This window comes from Rousettus aegyptiacus, unplaced genomic scaffold (genome assembly GCF_014176215.1).
Source record: "Rousettus aegyptiacus isolate mRouAeg1 unplaced genomic scaffold, mRouAeg1.p scaffold_m13_p_8, whole genome shotgun sequence".
NCBI classification, from domain to species: Eukaryota; Metazoa; Chordata; class Mammalia; order Chiroptera; family Pteropodidae; genus Rousettus; species Rousettus aegyptiacus.
Window position 1 is genome coordinate 18,555,735 of NW_023416311.1, and position 27,894 is coordinate 18,583,628.

At 41.0% G+C, this 27,894-nt stretch overlaps 2 protein-coding genes, 1 long non-coding RNA gene and 1 pseudogene across 4 annotated transcripts in view; 1 reads left to right on the forward strand and 3 right to left on the reverse strand.

Annotated features, from left to right (window-relative positions):
• Positions 1 to 4,876: 4,876 nt before the first annotated feature.
• SEPHS2 (selenophosphate synthetase 2) lies at positions 4,877 to 6,856 on the reverse strand. The gene has a single exon (XM_016155120.2). The coding sequence runs from the start codon at positions 6,689 to 6,691 to the stop codon at positions 5,345 to 5,347; it is 1,347 nt and encodes a 448-aa protein (XP_016010606.1). The 5' UTR covers positions 6,692 to 6,856; the 3' UTR covers positions 4,877 to 5,344.
• A 2,631-nt stretch (positions 6,857 to 9,487) lies between these two features.
• LOC107515893 lies at positions 9,488 to 22,180 on the reverse strand. Its single transcript, XR_001598142.2, has 3 exons — positions 21,977 to 22,180; positions 16,069 to 16,182; positions 9,488 to 9,765 (listed from the first exon to the last, which is right to left on the reverse strand). It is a non-coding gene; the product is annotated as an uncharacterized LOC107515893 (long non-coding RNA).
• Positions 12,151 to 13,721, reverse strand: LOC107515892 (annotated as a pseudogene).
• A 4,192-nt stretch (positions 22,181 to 26,372) lies between the features above and the next one.
• ITGAL (integrin subunit alpha L) overlaps positions 26,373 to 27,894 on the forward strand; it is a 35,966-nt gene continuing 34,444 nt past the window's right edge. For both annotated transcript variants that reach the window (XM_016155099.2, XM_016155100.2), the window contains exons 1-2: positions 26,373 to 26,553; positions 27,638 to 27,740. In XM_016155099.2, coding sequence (XP_016010585.2) covers positions 26,499 to 26,553; positions 27,638 to 27,740 — 158 coding nt within the window. In that variant the 5' untranslated portion in view covers positions 26,373 to 26,498. The remainder of the gene's footprint in view (positions 26,554 to 27,637; positions 27,741 to 27,894) is intronic.

Here is a 27,894-nt window from a genome sequence, read left to right on the forward strand (position 1 = left end):
TGCCATTTTACTACTCAAAAGAATTTGGCCACCTTCTCCACTGGACCCAAGCCATGCAGCTGCTCCCAGCAAGACTCTTTGGGAAACCCTAGAGTGGAAAAGCTGGCAGCAGCTGGAAAACAAAATAGCAGAGGCCCATAAGCTGTGTGTGTGTGGTGTTGGGGTGGGGGAACTGGGCCAGTCAGAGATCCCAGAGGTAACAGAATGTGATGGGAAACTAGGAGTCAAGTGATTAGGACCCCACCACCAATGCCCTTGGGAAGATTGTTTCTCTTCTTTGAACCTCAGTTTCCTATCTGTATAATGGTGGCCTTCAAGGACTCTACAGGTGTGTTCTGAGAGGACCAGGACAATATGTATTTTGTTCATAGTTGTATCTTCAATTTATTCACAGCGCTGTTCTTATTAGAGGTAGAGCATAGGTCTTGTTGGTTTTGAACTGGGGCATGGGATGAGGGTGTTGCTGTAAATAAAAATATTTGTTCTTATTAAATGTTTCAGGGGGAGTCATGACAGGCTTTTGGGAATCCCATTCAGGACGAAGAGTCCCCAACATTCTTAGAAGTCATTTCCCAACTTACTTATTCAGCCCTATTTCCCTACACACATGCTGAAATCCAGAGAGATATTTCCCATGCCCTTCCTTCCTTTGCTCTCACAGTTCCCTCCATCTGGAATGCCCATCCACATCCTCTGCATATCCAAATCCAAATTCCACCCATCCCGTAGAGCCCTGCTTCAAAGACATCTACTCTGGGAAGCTTTCCTAAACTTTCTCCAAAAGGAAATAACTTGGTTTTCTATAGCACTTCATTCACTCTAGCTCTCAGGGTACTTACCACTTTTCATCTTAATTTGGGGGTGACTGGTGTCCCTGTTCTAGATCTTTCCCTGGACTGTGTCTCTTGGAGAATAGAGGCAGTGTCAAGCTTTTGTTTCCCTGGGGCCTAGTACTTGAGTAATCAAATAAATACTAATTTATAGGATTGTGTCTTATGGGATCCCCTCCATGACTTCCCTACCATAGGTGGGTATGTATGGCTGCACCTATTTTACAGATGAGGAAACAAGGCCCAGAGACTTGTCTGAGATCTCCCAGGACAACATAGGCTGAAGCTCATCAGCACTCCTCAGTGCTCCTCAACAAGTGACAGAAGTCTTCCCACCCACTGAAGGGAGGCTGCTCATGTGTGATTGGCATGTGCTGAGGTCACCTTGTCACTGCCTTTCCTTCTGCCCTTCTGTCCTTTTGCTCCATCTTCTTCTTTCTTTTCCTCAAACTTCAACTTCTTCCCTTTTTTCTTTTCTTCCTTGGCTTCCATCACCTTCCTTACCTCTGTACCAGTGATTCTCTTCTAATTTCTACCCAAAGCCCTGTCACCTCCACTACTTGTTACCTCTATTTTGCTGCCCAGCCTGTCCCCAAATAAAAGTTGGATGCCTGGCTTGCTCTCAACCCCTAAACCTTTCTAGGTTAAGTAAGAGGGCCGAGGACAGGGAAGTATCCAATCATTTTCCTCCCCACCCCAAGCTAGAAAATGAGCCAAGTAGGAGGTTGTATAAATGGACAACCAGGACCAAAGCCCAAATTTCTTTAAAGCCTTGTCTAAAGAAGTTGGTGGTACCAGGTTTCACCCTAGGAGACAGCAAGAGCAAGGAAAGTGTGAAAATAGAGGGTGCTAGGGTCCCCAATGTATACTTCACTCACTCACTCACTCACCACTCAATATATTCTGCTATCTTGGAGCTTACATGCTAGCAGAGAGAGACAATTATAAAGTAAACCAATAAGTTGTTAAGACAATTACAGATTAGGATAAGAGCTATGAAGCCAGTAAATACAGAGAGTAGCTAGGTGTTGGCTGAGGTCAGAGAGCGCTTTTATTAGGAGGTTTAATTTGAGCTGAGCCAAGACTGAGAGTGAGTAAGCTAGGTAGAGAGCCTGAAGTAAGGTTCCAGATGGAGGGAACTTCAAGCACAAAGGATCTTGATTTGTTTGAAGCACCATGAAAAGACTAATGGGCTAGAGTTGAGTGAGAGGTGTAGGGAGTGCCATGAGATAAAGTTGGAGCTACGTAGAAGGAATTTTATGGAAAGCTATTTAAGAGCTTTGAGCAGAAGAACTGATTAACTTTTTTTGTTAGTGTTTTCATGATTAACTATGTAAAAATTTACTGCTGAATACTATATATGATTATATTTCACTTGTTATATAAGGTTTTATTTTTGGCTAGAGTTGGTAACCAACTGCCTCATTTTTTTTTTATTTGCCAGTTTTCTACATTGTTGTTATGTGCCATTGAGTCGGCTCCAACTCCTGGCAAGAATGAGCAATGCTCACAATGTCCTGTCCTCAATAGACCTGCTAAGCTCCTGTAGACCCATGCCTATGTCTTCTTTTATAGAGTCAATCCATCTCATATTTTGTCTTCCTCTTTTCCTGCTGTCTTCCATTTTTCCCAGCATTATTGTCTTTTCCAAAGAACCCTGCCTTCCTTCTCATGATCTGCCCAAAATAGACAGCTTTAGTTTTGTCATTTTTGCCTCCAGTGATGTTTCAGGCCTAATTTGCTCTAGGACTCACGTGTTTTTATATAATTAATTCTTTTTACATCTTCCATTAACCTTCCAGTATAATTTTTCACAAAATTAAATGCATCAATACCCTGTCAGTTCTATTTTCCTTTTCCTGGAAACGTACCAGTCTCCTGTTCCAGCATGGACTATTTCTCTCCAGGCATACTGTACTTTGATACCTCCTTTCACCTCTTTCCTGGGCTGGATTCTCCTGAATCCCATGTTTTTTTCTTTCTTGGTTTACTCCCTTGTTTTGCTGGAGCACATTTTTCAGTAGTTTCTTGAGAAAGTGTGCATGGGATGAAACCACTCCAATACCTCACATATCTAAAAGTATCTCTATTCTACATGTTTGAAAAACGTGGCTAGGTATAAAATTATACAGAATATATCATTAACCCTCAGAATTTTGAAGGTATTCTTTTATTGGCCTTTAGCTTCCAATTCTCTTTTGAGATGTCTGATACTATTCTTATCCCCAAACCTTTGTATGTGATCTTTCTTTCTCCCTGGATTTTAGGAGAGCATAGTGATTAGAAGCATAGACTTTGGAATCAGACTGCATAGAAGACTGCCTGTGTAACCTTGGACAAATTTCTTAATCTTTCTGCACCTCAGCTTCCTCATTTACAAAATAGGGTTGTTGGAAGTTTAAATGAGTTAATACATATAAAACACTTAGAACAGTGCCTGGCAAAGAGTATGCACTACATAAACATTTGCTATTATTATTAGGCTCTCTTTATCCCTGGCATGTTAAAATTTAATATAATTGGTGCCTTTTTTTTTTTTTCACTCATTATGCTGGAAATTCAAAAGGTATGTGACACACTTTAAGTTTTAGAAAACTTTCTATTATTGATAATTTTCTTTCTTCTATCTATTTTACCTCTTTCTGGAACCCTTAGATATTGAATGTCCTGGCTCACCTCTGATTTTCATACATTTTTTCTATCACCGTGCATTTTATTTTAGTTCTACTTTCTGATAAATTTCCTCAATTTTATCTTCTAAGTCTTCTACTGAATTTTTAAATTTTAGCTATATTTTTATATTGTAAGTACTTTGTTCTTATTATCTTTTTATAGATACTTTATCTTCTTTTATCTCCGCCTTTTTTTTTTTTCTTGTATTTTCCCTTTCCTGAGTTTTTCTGTTTGCTTTGACTTCCTTCAAACTGGAGGCTTGCCACAAGTATCTGGCAATCCTTGACTGCTCATATTCAAGAATGAAGCATTAAAAAGAATGTGCTTGAGTAAAGCTTTTCAACTGGGAGGCTTCCTGGTACAGGGATTTTTGACTGGAGGATCTTTAAATGTTTGTATTTATAGGTCTTTTTTCTGCGCTTGTTCATTTTCTCCAGGAGTAGTGGTGTAAGCTTCCTGGACAGTATTTTCAAAAGCTGAGGAAGTGGACTGGGGCTTCATTTTTCAGTCTATTCTTCTGTTTTGGGTCATGCCCCGTGTCCTCTGCTGTCTGGTGTCCCTGATTTTGCAATATCTATTTCACATTTTTCAGAAAATAAACCTCCCTCTACTTCAAGGCGAGGCGCAGTCCTCTGGCTGTTAATGGGGGAGTTCAAGAACTTCGAAGATCTAATTACCTTGTAAATAAAATTTCAACCAGTGTCTGTTTTTATCCTTGACCCCACCTTCTTTAGTACCTCTGGAGTATATCTCCTTGCTTCCTGTCATTATTCCCCAACTCTGAAGGCATTTACATTTTGGCTTCCTCTATTCTGCTCAGTCAGTTACCCCTCTTCCACCTACTTTTCATTTTCTAAGAATTACTGAAACCTCTTTTGCTATTTCTTCTCCCACCCTCTAGTCCTTGGTATTTCTGTTTTGAGTCCTTTGCTGTCAACTCGGGGGAAGCGCAAACCTAAATCTGGGTGTTAAATCCCCTAATCCAGGACCAGGGAAAACACTAGAAAACTCTCTACTTTGCCAGACTCTAAATGTATCAATTGATTCATTTTATAAGACTATAAAAGATTCAGAATTCCAAGGATCCAAACATCAGCCAGAATAATTTTCAACAAAGTCCTTTTTATTTATTTCGCTAGAAATTACTTTATTAAATCACCAGGAATTTTCAGCACAAAATTTAACATCTTAATGACCATCAAGGCCTGGACTCTGAGATTTGCTCTGCCTCTCCCAGTCCTTAAAGGGGTTTAGAGGGAGAGACATCATTAACAGAGACCAAGTCAGATGGTTGCCGTCCTCCTTTCCCAGTCATTGGACAAGCTGCTCAATTCTTGTCCAGAGCAGGAAAGAGACAGTATTTCAGAAAAATCTAGTAAAGAATTTGGCATTATATCATAAGATTTTTTTAAAACAATTTATATTTATCAACAGTATTGGTCCAAATTTATTTGCTTCTGATCTAAATTGTTTTGCAATTTACTTTTTTTGGTATGTATGTAATTTTAATACACAATCTCACTCCCTGTGCAAATTAATCAACCCAGTGCCAAGAAAAATCCCTCAAACCAGAATAGCTTCATTTGCCATTGGAAAAAGGAAAGAGATTTTTCTGCTCCTTTTTTATGCAAGAGTTGAACAACCACCCCCACGCACAAACACATTCCGGTCTTGGAATGTGCAGCTTATGATAGGCTGAATCGAATTACCTAGAAAGGGCAACTGTGGAACTACTATGCAGGCAGCTTTCTTTGGAAATTCCTTCTTAAAATCAACTCTTGAGAATCATTCATGATTGTGTACAAAGACTCTAAGGTCCAGACAACTTCTGCTATTCCATCTCACAAGCTAGATTCAGAGGAGGCACTAGAATTGTCTGGAGCAAGAGCAGTAGCAGTGGCCCCACGAGGTAGGACCTCAATAACTCGAGGCTTGTCAATGATCCGGGCAGTCCGGTTTCCCTTTTCCACAATGCCGACGATCCATGCTTGGTGACCTTCTCCATACTTGGAAGATTTGATTTCAGAACAAAAACGAGCTGCCTGTTCCCTTGGCAAACAAATCAGTAATCCCCCAGAAGTTTCTGCTGAGGTTCCTTGAAGGAGCCCAAACCGCCCACTGGCCTTGCTGATTGCAACCATCTTGGCAATGATTGGCAGATTATGAATGACGAAGGACACCTCATTTCTTTGTTGTTTTGCAAGGTTCTGTGAGTGTCCTAGAATGCCGAAGCCTGTGATATCTGTGGCTGCATGGGCATTAAATGTGTGCATTAACCCAGCAGCAGTTCTGTTTAGGGTAGCCATATTGAACATGGCTTCCTGATAGGCCAGCTCTACCTCTTCTCTGGAGACCACCATCTTTATTTTATTCCATCTTTCAGGATTATCTAGCCACTGGTGGGCATTAACAGCAACTTGGGTTCCTAAGGGTTTGGTTAACACGAGCACATCCCCAACAACTGCACTGTCAGGCATTATGAATTCATTTGGCTGACACACCACAGTAGCAACCCCACCCACGATAATCCAAGGGTTTACCACGGTTTGTCCACCAGTCACTGCAGTTCCTCCCTCCTCAGCAGCATCCCGGAAGCCTCTGATCATCATTGGGGTTATCTTTTCTCGTTCCTCTTCAGTCATATTCTGGCTGATGCCGAGTAACATCAACATGTTGTCACATTCAGTAATGCCCATGGCATAGAGGTCACTCAGCACGTTGGCACAAGCTATGCGCCCCATCATGTAGGGATCTTCCACCAAGGGGTAAAAGAAGTCCGTGGTCTGCACCAGCGACAGGCCTCCGTGTCTCAGGGGTATGACGCAGGAGTCCATCCCAATGCCCAGGGCTGGAAAGGTTGGGCTGGGTTCCGCCCTGACCGGCAGGCTGGCTTCCTGGGCCGCCTCTTCGTGGCCTCCGACCAGGCCCCGGCCCAGCGGGGGCCGCTCCTCCGGCCGCGTCAGTCCCTCCAGGAGTTTGAGCAGAGTCTCCTGGGGGACCTTGCAGCCTCAGCCCTTCATGCCGGAGAAGCCCGTCAGCCGCCAGCTCGGGCTGAAGCCCAACGCCTGGGGCTCGAAGGGCCGATAGCTCGAGAAGCCCCGACCCAGAGATAAGCTCGCCGGACTCGCGGAGCCTTCTGTCGCCGCCATCGCCTCCCCGCCGGCGCCCGTCGCCGCGGTTCCTGCCATCACGCCTGCCTGAAAGGAACGGGAAAAAAAGGCGAGGCTCCTTTTATTCTCTACTCCAGTTAATAACGAGTAACTGTCAGATATTACCGCAGAGATTCTCTCCGACCCAACCAGCGCCTCGGGACTCAAGGAACACCGCGCGTTCCTGGCCTTCCTGAGGGAGGAACCGACAGCCTCCTATATTTATACCCCAGATGATTGACAGTCATTTTATCCAATGACGGCTTTGCTACAGAGAGGCGGGCTTCCTTTGGTAAAAAAAACCTTACGTATTACGTACGAATCAACCACCAACTTGCAAAATTTGTCTCGGAAAGATTACAGAACTAGCGTTTGGTTCGCTCCCCTTACTGTAATTTAAGTTCTCTTGAGTGTGGCTGGCGGAACTCTGCTCTTCTAGAAGCAGTTTACCTAGTACAGCATTTTTAAACACGAGGGAACATCCGTCACCTGGCAAACCTCAAGCCGGCTAGAATTTGGCTCAAAGGTCACTTGACAGCGCGTATGATCAATCCAGGATAGGAAAATAGCCAATGGGGGGAAAAATCGGAAAGAATAATGAGAAATTAGATATTAAGTTCCTACCATTATGTAAGCAAACTGCAGCGTCAAAATAATAAAATGTCAAAATGCGCTTGAAAGAGTTTTAGCACTCAAGACACCTGCATGGCTCCCGATGTTGTTTCCACCAGTGTCTGTAAGAGTCACGTTCCCTTTCCCCGCATTACTTGACTCATCTGAACAACAAAGTAGTTTACCTAGATATGTTCTTTTCTGAAGTTTTTATTTAAGTAAATATATATGAAGTTTCTATTTAAGTAAATATATATGAGAATCTGTGATGTATCCATGAAGGGCAATTTGCCAATGTCCATTAAAATTACACCTACACATAATACCTTTGATCCAGCATTTCCAATTCTAGGACTTTATCCTACCAGAATGAGTGAGAAATGATGTTTTTTTATTGCTGTGCTGTTTGGAATATCAACATACTGAAATCAACGTAAATGTTTATCTGTTATGATTTAAATAAATTGTTATACATTTATATAACAAGCTACCAAGCAACCATTAAAAATAAGGAGAAAACACTGGTGTAATTATATTAATAATAGTTAAAGTTCTGATAGGCACAGTTCTAAATGCTTTACATATATTAACTAATTTAATTTCATAAAACCTTTTGAGTTAGGATTCTTTCCACACCTTACAAATAAGGAATATAAGGCACAAAGAGATTAAAAGACTTATTCAAGGTTAAAGCCAGCTTAGAGTGTAGCTGAATATACATCCAAACAATCTGCTCTAGAGAACATCAGGTTATATTGCCTATGATCTTTGTTAAGAGAAATAGCAAGCTTCGGAACAGTGTGTATGGAATGCTACTATTTGTTGTAAAAGGGGGAAGTATATGTGATAGCATATTTCTGGAAGGATGATCACCAGAAACTGATAATATTGATTGCCCTAGGGAGGGAATGATATGCTTAAGGGATGGAATATTTTTCCTTTTATTGTCCTTTTGTTCCTTTAACATTTGGAACTTTAAAAAGAACATTTTTAAATATAAGAATGTATTATTACATACTTTTAAAAACGTAACTTCCCATGGGACTATAAATTGGTGCAACCATTTTGGAAAAATGTTTGACCTTAACTGATAAAGTTGAACTTATGGAATCCCATGCATTTTATCCACAGATGGAACACTTCAGCAGTTCTACCAATAGGACATGCCCTAGAAGAAATCCTGAGCATGTACCCCAGGAGATACGTACAGAATGTAAGAGTTCTGGAGATGAATCACACAACAATAGGAATGTACTCAACATTAATGGTTAAGATGGTCAATTTTATGCTGTGTATTTTGCCACAAAAATATTTTAAAAATAGGAGATACCTATAGATCTTATAGTACCTCATTACATTTGGTTTTTATTAATGCACAACACAATATTAAGGCATGGAGTGAATGGAAAGGAACTAGAACATTAGAATTAGACTGAGTTGCAATCTTGGCCCACCTAATGACCTTGGGAGAATTGTTTCACTTCTACTAACCTCAGTTTCATTGCCTATAAAATAAGCCTTTCACCTGAAGATAATACATACCAGAGAGGAATATTATGAGAACTAAATTTTAAAATGTAAAGTACTTAACACAGTTCCTGGCTGATGGTAAATTTAAAATAAATGATAGAATCAAACAGTACTGTTAATGTGGATATAGGGACTAGAATTTAAATTAACAAAACATAACATCTTGGAAAGTTTTTTATAAAAACAAAGTTATTTATCTTCCCTTAAAAAAATAACTATAGGAGCAAAAAATTGAAAATAACCCAGTGTCTGTTTATAGGGGAATGCATAAATAAATGTGGTAAAATAAATGTACAAAATAGAATATTATTTTTCTGTGAAAATGAATTATAAGTATAGGCATCAATCTCAAAAACAAAATGTTGAGAGTAAGAAGTTACAGAATAACACATAAACTAAGATGCCATTTATATAAAGGTCAACACCAGGAAAAACAATAATATATTGTTAAGAGATACATAAATGATTTAAAAAAAAAACCTTTAAAAAGGTAAGCATAGGGATTACTTCTGGGGTAGGGCACATAGGGGATCTCTGGGCTGTGTCAAAATCTGTTCCTTGGGTGGGCGGTAGCTAATAGGTGTTCTTTAAACCATACATATGTATTTCCCCACACTCTTTTTGTAAGTAAGCTGTATTTCAACATTTTGAATGCTATATTTCAGAATCAAAGGCATTATAAAGCATCCCTTTATTTCAGAATCAAAAATACAAAAAGAAAAAGAGTGAAAAAGCAATAGCTATGGAAGCAAAAGACCTCTGGGTTTTGTCTGACCTCTGGATTTGCTATCAGTGAGTTATTTGGCCTTGAGGAAGTTACATAACCTCTCTACACCTTAGTTTCCACTTCTGCAAAATGAGGGTCATAATCTCTGTTTAGGATCTGGTGAAAGGATCATATGAAAACCTCAACTATGAAAGTTCTTCGCAAAATGTTCAGCATAATGTACACATGAAGGATCCTCATGTCACTAAAAGAAAAACAGAAACATTTTATTCCACCCGCAGTCACCTCGACTGGGTTAAAAAGGGACTAGATCAGATGCCCCTGGTCATATGTTCTCTTAGTTCTGTGGATTTTTCCTTCTTGGCATGTAGCACTATTTGTAATTCTTTATTCATGTGATTACACCATGACTATCTGCCTCCCCCACTAGTCTGTAAGCACCATAGGGCAGTGGCTGCTCTATTTGACCACCTTGCTTTCTCTAGCACTTTATATGGCAATAAAATTTGTCGAATGAACACATCATTTTATACAATACACTTTGCTGGTACATATGATGAGCCAGGCATGGTACTGAGCATTTCACATTTATTTAGCTCCTCATTTAATCCTCATAGCAGCCACAGGAGACTAGCATTATTATCTTCATTTTACAGATGAGGAAACTGAAGTCGTAGATAAGTCTTGCACAGGGTCACCATCTGGGAATCAACCCCCTCACCCTGGGGGCCCCTTTGATTATTCTAACAATCCCCACCATGCCCCTTAAGGAAGTAGGACTCTTTTGGGGGAAAGTTTTCACCCATATAGTTCCCTGTTCCTTCTATATAAAGGCAATGTTCACCTGTGCCAGTGCAAAGAAAGTCATAAATTTGCCTTGGCCAGTGACAAACTCACTGGATTTGGAAGTTCATTTGCTTTTCTACAGGAGATCCACATGGGTGTCTTGTGGGTGATTTTTGTGATTGTGTCATGAGCATTTGAAAGCAACCTTTTTATCTTTTTCTAAACTACACTTACCATTTGGGTTAAAGCATGTGGGTCAGAGATTGCCAAGGTAAAAACATGGAGCGGGTATTGGGAGAGCAGGCAAGGAAGACAGTTCTAAAGAATAAAAGGATCTGAGTGCCAACCCCTCATTCATTTTTCACATATAAAACAAAAGCATTGGGGCTAGGGCTAGTTATAGTTTTTTTCCCATTATGATGATAATTTAGAGTTATAACACTATAAGGTTCAGTACACATTCTTCAAATTAAAAAATTTATTCTTAATTATAGTTTAAATCCAATATTATATTCGTTTCAGGTGCACAACATAATGATTCAACATTTATATACCTTACAAAGTGATCACCACGGTAAGTCTAGTAACCATTGGTCATTGTACATAGTTATTATATTATTGACTCTATTCTCTATGCTATACATTACATCCCTGTAACTTACTTTATAATTGAAAATTTGTACTTCTTAATCTTCTTCCCCTTTTTTGCCCAATCTCTACCTGCCCCCTCTGGCAATCATCAATTTTTTCTCTGTATCTATGAGTTTGCTTCTGTTTCATTTTGTTTGATTTTGTTTTTTAGATTTCATATGTAAGTGAAATCATATGGTATTTGTCTTTATCAGACTTATTTCACTTAACATAATATTCTCTAGGTCCATCTATATTGTTGCAAATGGCAAGATTTCATTCTTTTTTTATGGCAGAGTAATAAAACAATTATGGATTATGGGTAGGTATGTACTTATTGCTATTTTAAAAATAATTTTCTGGGTTTTTTTTGTTTTTGTTTTTGTTTTTTTGTAGTTCTTCTCTGTTCCTCCTTGCTTTCTTTTCTTGTATGTTGATAACTTTCTTTAGTGATTTGTTTGGATTCCTTTTTTCTTTATTTTTTTGTGTATCTATTATAGGTTTTTGGTTTGGGGTTACCATAAGATTTGTATATAACAAGCTATTTAAGTTCATGGTCACAAGTTCAAATGCATTCCAAAATCACTACTTTTTTCACTCACCCCAATGTTGTTTTATACATATTTTACTTGATGTGTGTGTATCCCTTAATGTATTACTGCAGTTATACATGCTTTTATTACTTTTGTTTTTTAACCTTCATACTAGTTTTATTATTGGTTGATCCATTACATTTACTAAATGTTTGCCTTTATCAGTGAGATTGTTTTCTTTCCAATATTTTCTTATTTTTAGTTTTGGCCTTTTCTTTTCCAATTTAAAAAGTTCCTTTAACATTTATTTTATTGCCTGTTTAGTGGTGATGATCTCTTTTGGCTTTTGCTTGTCTGGGATACTGTTTTGTTTTTCAAGGAATATTTAATAAGGTAGGTGTATATGCTTTCCTAACATAAATTTTTATATCAACAAAGCTAAAGCAAAACGTCCTATTCATTGGTTGAAAACACCCTGCTTTATGTGTGTACATTGAGTACAATTTTTAAAATACTGTAATTATAACTTTAGACTTCAGAATTTGAATAAGTGCCAGTGTTCTCTCCTGTTTTCATATAGCAAAAGAAAATTCCTTTGAAAATAATTTGAAGCCTGGACAAAAGCTTAGGATAACTACATAGCATTTTCATGATTCAGATGATACAAGGGAAGCTTCACTTCAACCTTTTAGAGAAGACATTCCAGCTCACATGATCTCATTGACCAGGTGAATGTTGGTGGCAATCACAGTATAGGAGTGAAGTCTCTTCTTTACACAACAGTTATCCCATATGCCTATTTCTGCTGCTACCATTGGCTCACCTGTGTTCGAATCCACATCCACAAGGTGACCTGATTCTAAATGTTCTGCTTGAACTTTAACTAGTATTTCCTGAAGATCAAAACCAAAATTCTGAGCAAGAACCTTGGAAATAATGAGCAATGCACCAGCAAATATTTGAACTCCAGGTTGGGCCCTGCCCTTCACACTGAGCTTATATTTAATCAGGGTTTCTGTCATTGTCACTTCCACTGCATCAGCACCTGGCACTACACAGCCATCATCAATATCATTTTTAATAGCCCTCAAGCTATCTCTTTTTGCACCTTTGATTTGAGTTCTTTGACCAAAAAAGTGACAGAGTGAGGATTGTTACATTTCCCAAGAAAGGTAAACTTTTCTCCCAGTGTATACTCATAAACAAGTCCTGCATGTCCCAAACAGTCAAGATTTAGGTCACCAAAAGAATTTAGAGCTACCCTACCACAAGCAAAAGTCAGTCTTTCCATATTTCTCCTTTCATATTTCTGCACAGAGCTACTATGCCTTTTTTTTGGCAAGAGCATCTAAGGAAAACAGGTCAATTCCCTTTCGAGTAATAACAAAATTTTTCTTACCTGAGTCACTATACTTTCTTTTTCAGTTCTATTATTTTTTAACTCTATCTTCAATGAATTTTCTTTCAGCTTTTACTACTTTCTCACTTTTCTGCACTCTTATAAAAAAAATCCAGAATTCACTTTAGTTTTGTCATATTCTGATGACACATTGCACAAGAGGATGTGTGCATCTTCTGCTCTATTTTTCATATCAGGATGCTGTGCCATATGATCCAAAACAAGACCTCTAATTAAGCTTGTATCAGTTTCAGATTTCTGTTTCATCTCCATGATCTCAACCATGAAGAGGTCAATAGGTTCACCTGGTTTTTTAATGGAAAAAAATGGAGTTAACTACAGCTTCTGTTAAGACATCAGCAAGTTCAGCATGAACTTTAGTATGTAGAGATGTTCTGGCCACACCTATGAGTGTTTTCTCTATCCATCTTTTTGCTCACTTTGATTTGTCCCCAAAACTGATGTGCCTTTTTCCTTGCAGCTTCAAATCCTTCTGTTATTAATCTGGAATGAAGACTTTCAGAAATGTAGAGATCTGCCTATTTCAATAGCTCTCTAATGGTCCAGACTATCACCAGTTACATGATCCTGGCCTGTTGATACTTTGGCTGTTAAGGAGGCTGTTGAGTATTGAATTTACGTTTCATGAAGTAGCACATTGCCATCTTTAGTAAGCTTGATGTCTCCGGCACCAGAAACAAGCATTTTCATGGTACCCTTAGGCCCCAAGTGGGTCCTCAGTATGTCATGCAACCTGCAGGCCACTCTGATGTTGACCGCCAAGGCTGCCTGAGCTCAGGCCACCTCAGCCTTGGAGTTCGGAGTCTTCATAGCCATGATAGCTGACCTAGCAGAAGAGGAGGAAGCATGTCTGGGAAACTGTCTCTTCTTCACCTCAGAGTAATTCTTGGTTGTAGGTTTTCTTCTTTTATCATTTTGAATATATCATGCCATTACCTTCTGCAAAGTTTCTGCTGAAAAACCAGCTGATAGTCTTATATGTGACTAGCTGTTCTTCTCATGTTTCTTTTAAAATTCTCTCTTTAACTTTCAGAATTTTAATTATGATATGTCTTGGTGTAGGCCTCTTTGGATTCATCTTGTTTGGGACTCTGTGATTTTTAGACTTGGATGACTGTTGCCTTCACCAGGTCGGAGAAGTTTTCAGCCATTATTTCTTTAAATAGGTTTTCTGTCCCTTTTTCTCTCTCTTAGTTTGGGACCCCTGTGATTTGAATGTTGTCCCAGAGGTCCCTTAAACTATCCTCATTTTTTTCTGGATCCTTTTTTCTTTTTGCTATTCTGATTGGGCGATTTCCACAACCTTGCCTTCCAACTTGTTGATTCATTCTTCTGCATCAATTATCTTCTGTTGTTTTCCTCTAGTGTAATTTTTTTAATTTCAGTTATTGTATTCTTTAGTTATGATTGATTTTTTTTTATATTTTATATCTCTTTGTTGAAGTTTTCACTGAGTTAATGTATTCTTCTAATGAGTTCATTGAGCATCCTTATAACTTGTGTTTTAAATAGGTAGACTGGTTGTCATTTTATTTAGGTCTTTTTCTGGGGTTTTATCCTGGTCTTCATCTGGAACATATTTACATGTATCTTATTTTAGCTGTCTCTCTGTTTCAACCTCTCCAGGTCTTGAAAGAGTGGCCTTGTATAGGAGCTTCCCCTTTGTAGACTGCACATGCTGTGTGCTGGGTGTTTCTGGCAGGCCAGCTGAAGCCAGGTGTCTTTAACAGGTCTGCATGAGCGACAGGGAGACCTGAGGGCAAGGCACACTGGGGCCACATTGGCAGGTAGGTTGGAGCTGAGCAGGCAAGGACTGTGGGGAGTCCCTGGAGCAAGCTCTGTCAGGGTTGCCTTGGTGGGCTAGCCAAGACTATAGTTGGAGCCAACTCAGGATGCAGGTAGTCCCTGGGGTAAACCACACTGGGGCCTGGAGCTATAGTTGGAGCAGGTGCCACCATGGGCAGTCCCAGGAATGAGAGGAGCTGGTGTGGGCCTGAGGGCTCGTGTGTACTCTGATGGCCTTGGCTGGCTGATTAGAGTGCCTGGATTGTGCTCCTGCCTGTGTGATCAAGGGGGATAGGGAGGGCCACAAATGGCACTCTCTGGGGCCTTCAACATAGGAGAGAGTTTCTGCATTCTCCCTCCCATTTGGCAGATGCTCTAGGGTTAGTAAATGAATTTCCTCCCCATACATTCTAGGTACCCTTTAAACCATTGTGTTTTCTTTTGTTTTTTTGTTTGTTTGTTTGTTTTTCGTTTTTTGGTTTTTTGCTGTGCCCCAGGGCTGGTGAGTCTGTGAGCAGGCCCTTCAATGATTCCTCTCAACTGAACCAACTAAAGTATTTTCAGTGTATTGAAAACATACTGAGTGTTTATTTTACCACAATAAATAACATTTTTTAAATCTCATACCTGTTAGAATAGCTATAATCAACAGGACAAGTAATAACAAATGTTGGAGAGGATACAGAGAAAGAGGAATCCTCATACACTACTGGTGGGACTGTGAATTGGTGCAGCCTCTATGGAAAACAGTATGGAGTTTCCTCAAAAAACCAAGAATAGCTCTACCATATGATCCAGCAATCCCTCTACTGCGTATTTACTCCAAAGACTTGAAAACCCATATCCAAAAAGGTATTTGCAGCATTATTCATGGTGGCCAGGACATGGAAGCAACTGAAGTGTCCTATGATAGATGACTGGCTAAAGCAGCTTGTGGTACATATATACAATGGCATATTACTCAGCTATAAGAAGAGATGAAATACTGCCATTTGTGACAACATGGATGGACCTTGAGATAATCATGCTAAGCGAAATAAGCCAGACAGAAAAAGTTGAAAATCACATGATATCTCTTATATAGGGATATAAACCTAAAGGCAACAAATGAACAGGGCAAACAAACAGAGACTCATGGACATGGACTATGGACTAGTGGTTACCAGAGCAGGGGGAGGGGAGGTAAGCAGGGCAAAAGGGGTCAAATATGTGGTGACAGAAAGAAATCTAACTATGGGAGGTGAACACACAGTGTAAACATATATATGCTTTACTGTTAAAGTGTACAGCTGAAACTTACTGGATTTCATTAACCAACATCACCATAAAAAATAAATAAAATAAAATAGAATAAAATGTCGGTTCCAGGGGTATAGGAAGACCCTGAACTCACCTCTTGCCACGAACACATAAGAAACGGAGACGGAGACAGTACTGTGGTCTTGCTCTTATTTGCTGTGTAAAAGCTATTCAGTCGGCCTTCAGTTTTTCTTCAGTAGGTATTGCTCTGTATGTAGGTATAAATTTGGAGAAGGTGAGTTCAGGGTCTTCCTATACCTCCATTTTGGACAATATTTTAAAAAATGTTTTTTATTGTGGTAAAATACACACTCAGTATATTTCCAATATACTGAAAGTACTTCAGTAGGTTGACTTCTAATTAATTTTTTATTATTATAAAGTCATTCTGTTGTCATTGTAGAAAAATCACAAAATGCAGCTTAGTAAGAAGGAAGAAAGTTCCTTTTTACTAGAAGGAAGAAAGTTAAAATAACTTGAAATCCCTCCTCCCTGAGAGAAGTGTACCTTAGCTGAGTGTACTTCAGTTTTCTTCCTGCATGTGGAGGGCCACCACCTCACACAGAACTCCAGAGGGCGCCCTGTCACTCCCTCCCCACTGTATGGAGCAGCGTGCTGTGTATTACATACGCTTTTTTCAAAAATCAAAAATGAGATCACCACATGTATTTCTAGTAAGAAGTAAAATAATGGCTGAGAAACATCTGGTATGTAATAGGTGGCACAACAACCCTCATCTCAGGTTAATTCACAAATATTTATTGAAGACCTTCTTTGTGCCAGCCACTGCACTAGATACTGGAGCCATGGCAGTGATCAGAACAGACAAAAATCCCTGTCCTCATGGAGGTGACATACTAATGGAGAGATATAGCAATAGATAAGATCAATCATTGGGTTAGTTAGGGGCAGATACTAAGGAGAAAAAGTGAAGTCTGGAAAAGGAGGGTGTGAGGAGTGCGTGTGTGATTGTGGTCAGGTAAAGGCTGACTGAGAAGGTGATTTTGAAGTAAAAGCCTAAGTGAAGAGAGGAACGAGCATGCAGATATCTGGGAAACTGTGTTTCAGGCAGAGAGAATGGCAGTGCAAAAACCCTGAGGCAGGAGCGTGCCTGGGGTGTTCTAGGAACAAGAAGGCCAGGGTGATTGGTGCACAGTGAGAGGGCAGAGTTGTAGGAAATGAGGTCGGACAGATGTAGCACAGGATTAGAAGGTGGCATAAGACATAGGGCCTCACAGGTCATGGTAGGACTGGCATAATCTGACCTTGCTATAGCTTTTAATCTGCAACCCCCCACAGTCCAAAACCTTTCCTATCAGTCTGAGTCCCCATCACTGTGGCCCAACATCTAGGTCAGTGCCCCATCGCTGGTCCCTGACCTGGGCCTGATCCGGGCCAGACACAGCTCCAGATCCCAACCCCCACGTCCCCTGGGCTTGCCCCATGAGGCTTCAGAAATAGGCTCTGCCTCATTATACTTGAGAAATGACACCCATGGCCACAGCCTTCACACACTAAACCACCTTCCAACATCTCAAGTGGCGAGAAGCTTTAGCTTTGAATTTGGAGCAAATGTGAGAAGCTCTGTTGAATCACCTTTTGTCATAAGAATAAGAGAGAGAGAGGAGAGGAAGAGACTCAGAGTGATGGCAGAACTCAGGGAGGGGAGGATTTGGAGGTAAAGAGAGAATGAGAGGATGGCTTTGAATGTAGTGAGGGAGAAAGTATTGTGATGATCTGGAGGAAGAACATTCTAGGCAGAGAAAGATCCATGGCAAAGGCCCTGAGATGGAGCAAGATTGATGTGTTGGAGGAACTGAAAGAAGGCCAGTGCAGCTGGTGACAAGTGGATGAGGGGGAGAAGAGGAGGAGATGATGTGGGTGGCAATGAAGGGCCAGATATGTAGGGTCTGTGTGCACCTGTAAGGTCTTTGGATTTGGCTCTGGGTAAGATGAGTGCCATTAAAGGGTTTAGATCAGAGGAGTGACATGATCACTCTGGCTGTTAGATGAGGTTGAATGGGGTTGGGGCCTGGTTGCAGAGAGACAGTGAGGGGGCTCCTGCAAAAACCCAGAAGATGGTAGCTTGCACCAGGTGGTTTATTGGAGATGGTAAGAGGTAGTCAGATTCTGAAGTTTTTTAGTATGTGTACTGCCGAAGCGAGCACTCTGGATTTTTTTCAAGGTAAAGCCAACTGATTTCTTGATTGATTGGATGCAAGATCTGATGGGTCATATGAAAGATTTTTGGACTTTTTGTCCCAAAAGAAAGGGGAAGCCACAGGATCGGTTTTAAGCATGGGGATGACATGGTTGTATTTATGTTTTTTTTTTTTTTAATTTTTCGTTTTTGATGGCTCGGTATGGACCCAATGCTCCAGCACCATGCATTTTAAGGGCTAGTCAATTCAGCAAGGAAATTGTTACACACTCCTTGGTGATGTGTTTTTGTGTTTTTGAAAGACCATTCTGATTGCTAGGTGAGTAGACTGGAGGGGCAGGATGCAGCAGAGGACCAGTGAGGAATGATGGCAGCTGAGACTAGGGTGGAGTAGGGTGGAGGGGTGGACAGAAAACAGCACAGGTCTCCCTGCCACTGGGCCTTTGCATCAAATGCTCTCAATCACTTAAAAGCCCTTTATTCCCAACAAATACTATTATCTTCAAGACTCCAGGAAGTATCTCCTTTGTGAACCCATAACCCTGGAATTTACTCTGTTCTTGGATTTATCATGCTAGGTTTTCTCTGACATCTGTGACTGCCTCACATCTGGGACCATGCCTCATTGGGCTCCATAGCCCAAGGCCAGTATGCAATCTGGTGCAGAGAAAGTCTCAGAGAGCATTCGTTGAGTGAATAAATGGAAAGAATGTGAATGAGAGACAGATCAGTACTCTGATATTCAGAGTTCACCAAAGCACTGCAAATCCTTTATTATTATTGTTTTCTAATTATAAAATCAATGTGTGCTCTTTATGTAAAAAAAAAAAAACAAAACAAAAAACCTACAGATATATATCATAGCATGAAAGTTTCCCAAACCTCATTCTCTATATACTCTATCAATAATTCAAGACATCGTTAGACTCTAGAGGCAACTATGCAGAGTTCAATAAATATCCTCCAATTTGTTTTAATGTGTACACTAAAAAATGAAATGTTTAAGAGACAGAGATGTGGAGAGAAAGAGGCTGAGAAAGACAGACTTCCTGCCTAGCAGACAAATCAGATATAACACACATTGTTTTGTAATTTTTTTTCTACTTGCATTATGATGACAATCTCTCTATGTTAGTACTTGTAAATCTGCAGAATTTTGTTAAAGATTGAACAGCATTCTATAAAATGGATTTGTTTGATTAATATAACCAAGTTCCTATTATTGCTGGATATTTATTTTCTTCCCTTTTTAAATTCAAAGATTTCCTTGAACATTCTTGTTGCATTTATTTTGAGACATCAGATTTTAGGAGGGTAGTTGAAACAGGTGTTTCTCCTGAGGTGGTCAGAGGACTCGAGACTGTGTATTATGGGGACTATTAGCTATAACTAAGCGTGTTCAGCCTGGAAGGGAGAAGAGTAAGGAGTGACATGAGCCCTGTCTAAATTTCTGAAAGGGCTTCCAGGTGGGGAAGAAAACAGACTTATCCTGGGCATTTCCATAGGGCAGAACAAAGTCTATAGCATGAAAGTCACAAGAAGGCAAATTGACACGTAGCACAAGAAAGCATTTTCCTACAGACAGAGCTGCTGGAGACACAATGAATCTCTTTGAGAAGTCATGAGCACCCCATCTCTGGAAGTGTGTAAGCAGGACCTGGTTGAAGATTTAGTACAAGGTAATATATGAACTTGTGTGAGGTGGTAGAGGTCGAATTAGGTGATATTTAGGAGTCCCTTTCAAATCTAAAATTTGTTACTACACTTCTAGTTGAAGATATCATAAAGGATGACGTGGAGAAGTGGCATGATGCCTTAGAGGACTGGAAAGATTTTAACAAGTGGTGATGGGGAATGCACATTCTAGGCAAAGGAGATGGGTCAGCGAGAGATTGAGGAAGAAAAGTAGGAATGAAGCTACGGAAAGTTTGGGCCAAGTTATGGAGTAAGATTGAGCTCTACTCCATGTAACAAAGAACTTTTGGTGTTTCTGCCTAGCCCTACGATCTCTATTTGAGAACTACTTCCCCACCCAGGGGTTGAGGGTAAGGTGGCCAGATGCTGGTTTGTATTTATGATGTGACCTTTTTCTCTTGGCTGTAGCTGATTTGACTCCAGCTGGCCTAATCAGATTCTCCCTTCTAAAAGTGTAGAAATTCAGAGATCTTAGCCTCTGTGGTATTTTTAATAAGTATATGTAAAGTTGGGATGGATTTTCCACCAAAGGGCGACCACTTCACCCTTTGTTGAAGAAATGGGGAACGGTGACTTGCAGAGAGAGAAACAGCAGGGAGGTGTGGTGCCCTCTCTAGCCACCTGGAAGATCGGATTGTATTGTGTTCCTCTACGGACTTAGTGATATCCTTTAAATGAATTTATTCTTTTGGTTTAGCCAGCTCAGATGGGTTCCTATTGCCACAATATGAGATTTAGCCAAGGCCCTCTAAATTAATAGGGAGTCACACACAAGGGGTTGAAGGGTAACACCCACGGCAACTGAAGGAGTTCAGGAATAGTCAGCTATAGGAGTTGTGGCAGAAGGGGTTGAGAAGAGTCTGATAGGGGTGAGACCAGTGAGAAGGATTTCCTAATCATTAAGATGTTAGAGATAACTGCTGTTTCGTAAACACTTCACCTCATTATACAGTGTAAACACAGCATACAACAACAAGTCCTCCAGGTTCTGTTTGATTTGTTTTCTAGATGAACTCAAGCTACCTTGTCAGAAGATGGGAAATGTTTTCCTTTTACCCAGTGAGGTAGAGTGATGGCAGAGGATTCACTTTCTTTGGTATAAGAAGTGAAACAGAAAAGAAAAAGAAGAAGAAGGAAGAAGAAGAAGGAAGGAGAAGGAGAAGGAGAGGGAGAAGGAGAACAGACTGGGGTTACCGATTTCTCCATTGTATATGTTGCAGGCTAAACTTGGGTTCGGCCACTTCAGAAGTTCAAGAATAACTGGGTATGTCTGGAGAATTAAGGTGATACTAGAGAAGACCTTTACAAAATAGAGCAGAGGAACTTCCTGAAGGTGGAGAATGACTCGTAATAGAATAAACCTGACCCAGAAACAAAGTCTTAGTTGTCAAGGGGAGTAGTGATCCTTCATGGACATAGTGGCTGTTATTCAAGTTACATGTGTGGGTCAGCCACCTGAGAGAGATTGAGAAAAGGAGCATAAGTAAAAGCTGAAAGAGCTGCTTCACTAGTCCGTACACACTAGAGCCCAAGAAGTAGAGCCTGGGGACACCTCTACCACGATGTGACTCAGAGAAGAAAGAGAGATTCTTCTCAACTCTATCACAACCTACCTTCAGCTTTGATATTTCAAGGGCTTGAGGCTAATAGGCAAGAATTGCTATATCTAAGGTCTTGGCTATAAAACAATAGCCATGCTGTTAAGTCTGGAGCAGCTCACATAACAGGGAGTGAAGGACAGTGAAATAACACTGGGGGAAAAAAAAGAATGAAAGAAATACCTCTGCAGATTTTCTGAAATAGAGCAAGAATTTGAAAGAAGATGGAGATCTTGTACTAGCTAGTACAACATGGGAGTATTAAGATTAATATGATCCTATTTGAATTTACAGATTGGTGAGGCCTATGGAAGTCTGAACTATGCCCAGAAAAGGAACCAAGGCCCAGAGAGGTGAAGAGCTTCATTAACACAACATAGTAAGACAATACTGCTGGTTACTGAACTAAGAGCTCATTTGGCCATAAAAATCAACTGCGTGGTGAGAGGCTGGAAATGGAGCCACTGGAGTGAGATCATGCCATAAAACCAGTGCCCTGTGGACCACCTGCGAACCTCCAAGGGGTGCCATCCTTAGTAAATCCCTACCTGTGGTGTGTTCGGCTCAGCTCTCTCTCAGAAAATCCAGGCAGCGTTTCTAGAGCTTGAGAATACCCTGGCCCATCTAGCCATGAGCTCATAAGGGCCTTGGAACAGGGCTGTGGCTGTAAGCCCCACCCACTATGGGCCCTCTGGGCCTTAGTGGCCTCTTCTCCTCTGAGGCCCAGCCTCCTACTCTGGAGAGTTTTACCTTCTAACCTCCTGGCAGGTGTGAAGAAGGGGAAGGAGTGCTGTGGTGACCCAGATATGTGTCAGAATCATCCTGACCAAAGAGGCTGGTGCCACTGCAGGAGGAAGTGGTGGGTGGTAAGCCTGGGCCAAGAGATAGCAGCTGGTGGCAACCAGCAGCATCTGCATCAGCAAATCTTTGTGAATCTGAAGAGAGAACTTTTTCCCATGGATACAAAAGGGGTTTTAGGGAAAGTCAGCTCACAAGGTGATCTGATCATAAATCCCTAACTGGCAGGTCATGGTGGGTAGTCACACCTCAGGCCTATAACTTCTTTAGTGAAAGGTTTATTTTTGTCTTAAGCCAGCCCTGTCCATTGTTTCTGTGCATCTAGGTTAACACAGCTTTGAATTGCCCCCTTTCAGACCCCTCCTTCTAAAGTGAACCACCCTCAAGGGAGCAGATAATCTTAACTATCATGTAATGCAATCTGGGCCTTGCTTTCTCCCACCCTCAAGTAATCTCCTTACATTCTGTCCTTAATTTCAAATGCATAAAAGAAAGTGCAAAACTGTCATTCTCTGGGAAGTTTGAGATCTTGCTCCTTGGCATATGTCATCAGTTTGGCTCAAGTAAAGTCTTATACAAAAATCTCTACAGTTTTGGACATTTCTTACGTCAACACCTTGGTTTATCATGGGTTTGTAGGCAGTCAGGCCCGGTGAATTACTGTGGGGGCGAGGAAGCCCTAGCCAGCTTTTTTTTGTAGCCCTCTACAGCAGCCAGGGGCCCATTGGCCCCCAAGCACGCCCAGAAGCACCCTGCTGCCACACCCTTGCTTATTCGACGTTTTATTCATATAAGAGCCACCAGAGAGAGAGTTCAGTTTGGGAGTAAGTGTGGACTGGGACTAGAGAGGCCATTGGGAATGGAGGTAGCCCTCTAAGTTATCACTGTTCCTTATTTGTAGACCTCATGATTTCTTTTTCATGACATCTATTTCTCTACATGTCTGTACTATTCTCCTCTCCTCTCATTTGTAACTGGCCAGTCCTCTCTATATTCTCCAGTTTAATTTCCAGAAGAAACCAACTGGTTGTTTACCTGCTACTAGTTTATTATTTAATTTTATATATTAAGTAAATTCCGGCTCTGAGAATTCAGTCATCTTCTTTTAACTTCTTCAGCCTTTCCCTTTCAGAGATACAGTTTTTTGCTCCCAACAGCCTAGGCCTTAGAATACAAAAACACATCTTAACTACCCTCAGAGGCAAGGGCAGCCCCAAGCATTCATTCATTCCGTAAATATTTACTGACTAAATATTTACCTACTATGCTACAGACACTGTTTTAGGTACTAGGGATAAGGGAGTAAATAACAACAACAAATAATAATACTGCTCATTGGAGTTTACATTCTAGTGAAGATGGACGATAAACTGGATGAATAAATAAATTAGAAAGTAGATGCAGAAGTCTGTAAGTGCTAAAGAGCAAAGATCTAAGGTTGATGAGAGAATGAGTCATGAGGCTTTCTTGGGAAAGCCAAGCAAGAGAGCAGCAAGTGCAAGGGCCCTGAGGCAGAGGTGTGCTAGAATGATCAAAGAGTGTGGGTGGAAAGGAGTGAGCTAGATAGAGGAGGATGAGGTCAGAGAGATAATGAAATATCTGAAAGGTTAAGGCTTTATGGGGCACAGTGAGAACTTTGGTTTGTATTTTGGGTGAAATTGGGAGCCAGTGGAGGGTTTTGAGTAAGAAAGTAACACGATCTGACATTTTTAAAGGATCCCTCGGGCTGCTGTACGAAGAATAGACTGTAGTGGGGTAAAATTGGAAGCAGGTAGACTAGTTACGGAACTGCCACAAAATCCTGGCACAAGATATTGGTGTCTTGACCATGGAATGAACGGTGATAAAGATGAAAATTGGCTGGACACAAATTCCTATTTACAATCAGAGAAAATGATCTCTGACTGTTTTCAGATGAATCTATAGAAAAAGATGACATAATTAAAATAATTTTACCTTACAAAGGATGCTGAAGACTTGAGGCATCCAAGCCACTGGCATCTGGCTGAAGATGCACAGATTCTGTGTACCCCAGAACTTCACAGTCGAGGATTTCATTTGTCATTTGTCTGTGAGATGATATGTTTGAGTCCATTTTTATGATCTCGTATGGAATAATCCATAACAAGTAGAGGGAACAAGCCATCCTGAAGAGAGCTGGCATCTGTTGTGTTCAGTCTATCCATGGCTAACTTTGTCCCGGGCATTGATTTCATGTCCAGTTAGCCATCATGTCAGCAACAGGATCGGTTTCCTACTGTTAATTTGATGCAGCCAAAATGACATCATACAGAAAGCATCTGCCGAAGCTGTGTTCCTCAGAAGGGACTACCAGTATGACCAACACTTCAAGTTTCATACACTCCTCTGTAGATACTTGGTCTATATGAACACTGATGAAACATTTGGTCAATTAGAACATGAAGTATGGAGAGGCAGTGAGGCTCTTGAAAGCCATGCCAATGAGCTTGGCCTTGCTTTTGTATATACAGAAATGTATAAACCTTATTCTGTTTGGAGTTTGGTTGTGTGTCATTTTGGATTTTTTTACACTCGCACACATACATACACACATAACTTCAACTTCTATTTTTAACTTTTATATTTTGAGATGTAATTCACATACCATAAAATCACAAATTTTAAGTGTACAACTCAGTGGTTTTAAATATATTCACGAAGTTGCGCAACCACCACCACTATCTAACTCCAGAGTATTTCTTCACCTCCCAAAAAACCCCTACATGCATTAGCAGTCAATCCTCATTCCTACACCCGCCAATCCTAACAACCCCCAATCTACTTTCCGTTTCTATAGATTTGCCTTTTCTGGACATTTCACTTAAATGGAGTCATAAAATACATGACATTTGATGCCTGATCTCTTTAACTTAGCATAATGTTTTCAAGGTTTATCCATGTTTTAACATATACCAGTATTTCATTCCTTTTTTTTTTTTTTAGGATTACAAATGCTTTATTTAATAGACCAGCAGAAACCTATCAAAATTTAATGTTTATGATACATTAAGAACTTTGTCTTGTGGTTCAAGAAGAAAAAAATCAAAACCAACCAATTAATCTATGAATAAAGGGACTTTGTGAAATCAATTTAATGGAATATGTCAAGTTCCAAAGTCAAAAACCTTCTTTTACTCTAGTCACGCTTCATTCCTTTTTATCGCTAAATCATATTCCATTGAATGGATTTATCACATTTTGTTGATCCATTCACATAGATATTTCTGTTGTTTCCAGTTTTTGGCTAATATGAATAATGCTGCCCTGAGCATTTATGTATAAACTTTTCTATAATTATGTTTTCAATTCTTTTGGGTCTATACCTAGAAATTGGTGGGTCATATGGTAACTAACTTTTTTGAGAAACTGCCAAACTGTTTTCTACAGCAGCTGCATCATTTTACATCTCTATGGCAAAGGGGTTCGACTTCGCCACATTCTCACCTGCACTTGTTATTTTCTTTCTTTTTTCCTTTTTTATTCTAGCCGTCTTCATGAGCATGAAGTGGTATCTTATTTGGGCTTTGATTTCCATTTCTCTAATTACTAATGATGTTGAGAATCTTTCCATGTGCTTGGTGGCCATTAATATATCATCTTTGGAGAAATATCTACATAGTTAAAAAATTGGGTTGTCTTTTTATTGTTGAGTTACAAGAATTCTTTATATACTCTGGATACAAGTTCCATATGAGATATGTTACAGATATTTTCTCTCATTCAATGGGTATTATATTTTCTTTTTTAGAATCGAAATGAGTTTATAAATTCATTGTTCTATAACTTGCTCTTTTTCTTTAATGGCATATCATAGGCATCTTTCAATGTTAAGAGAAAGCTATCCTATCATGGTCGTGCTACAACTTTTTTTATCAGTTCTCTACTGAGCTTAAAAGAGTCTGAAGTTCATGTGCTGGTGAAGGACTAACACACAGCAGCTCTTGGGCGAGAGAGGAAGTCATCCAGTTACTCTGCTGTCTGCTCCAGGATGATGTGAAAATGCAAGCAGGCACAGGAAATCTCTAAACTGCTTATACTTCCTCTCAACCCTGCGGTTTTACAAACCCTACAGGCAAAACCTTCCTTCACCCCCACCCAGTGTCATCAGCCTGGTGCCTCTGTGAGAAAAGTCACAGTGCAAGAGCCCCAGGGGCATAATCATTTCCGTCTTTCACCCTGTCTAGGTTGCCAGCAAATCCCAAGGGTCTTCTGAGACTAAGCCTGGGTCAGGTCCTGCCAGCTGCTTGAAAGATGAACTCCTGCATCATCTTAATGAGGCTGCTGCTGTCTGGGCCTTTTCTCTTTGGTAGGCAAAGGAGGCGGGGAGGACAGGGGACACATGTCTGTGACCGGGGAAACAGCAAGGCTTAATGGAACAAGAGTAAAGGAGGAGCTGCTCTAAGGGTGGGACTGGTCTTAGGTAATGTGGGGCTCAGAAACCCCAGAGGGAGAAGGGAGCCAAGAAAAAAAGAGTCCAAAGTATAGGCAAGGTATGGAGGAAAAGACAGAAGGAAGGCAAAGATGGCAACAGTGAGATATGGAGGAGTAGGATCCTAAAAAAGGCAGATGGTTAATGGATACCTAGAGCTGGGCTGGGTCTGGTCCTACCCATGGTACTACTACTCTGTGCCATCTTAGGCAAGTCCTTTCCCCTTTTCTGGGCCTCGGTCTCTTCATCTGAACAAGTGGTGGGGCCTCATCTCGGACATCCTAGGATGCTGTGTAGGAAGTCTGATGCCTGGAAGGAGAGCAAGGCCAGAAAGGACAGTTTGGGGCTTGTAGATGATGCCTAGGCTGTCTGAGGTGGGGGAGTCTGAGATCTAATGGTTAGGAAAAAGACTGGTCCATGTGGGGTGGGGAGTGCGGGACCATTAGATGAGTAAGGAGGCAGCTTCGCAGGGATCAGGAGATCTTGAAACTCAGCCCATGGATAAAGCCTGAGGCTAATTATTTGAGTTCTCAGGGTGCCTGGGCCCCAGGCCCAGGGGAGAAGTGAGTATGTGGGAGATACACCCAGCCTTGGGGCAGCCCCATCTTTTCAAGGAGTCCCTCCCAGCTGCTCCTCTACCAAGGGCGTCCGCCTTCTCATCCTTCCTTCTTTGCTGAGAGGACAAACAGGAAGTTGTGTCCTTCCCAGGCCCTGGGGCTGCCAGAGCTCTGGGTAGTAGGGAGTCACTCTTCCATATTTCCCTGAGTCAAGGCCCTCAAGGGGATGTCCAGGGAGGCAGATTACAGCTTTGCCTCTGGTGTGGGCAGCTGGTCAGGAAGGAGCAGGGTCTTTGGGGGTCGGCTCACCCTGTGAGTGGTTGCCAATCAGCGCTCACAGCTCTGGGGGCGCGTGGGGCGTGCCTAGTGGGAAGCGGCTGACTTTTGCCTTTTGTCTCCCTCAGCCGCGGCCTCCGGCTACAACCTGGACGTGCGTCATGTGCAGAACTTGTCCATCCCACACGCGGGGAGGCATTTTGGGTACCGCGTCCTGCAGGTTGGAAATGGGTGAGCTGATGCCCCAGGTCCTCCCTGCCCCGCAGAGCCATGGACAAGGTGTCAGCACGCCAGCCCTGAGGCTGGCCAGTCAGTGAAACCCGTAGGTTGCGAGGAGTCCATGGTGGGGTTTCTCCGAAAAAGGAGCAAGGCCATCAGATAGTAG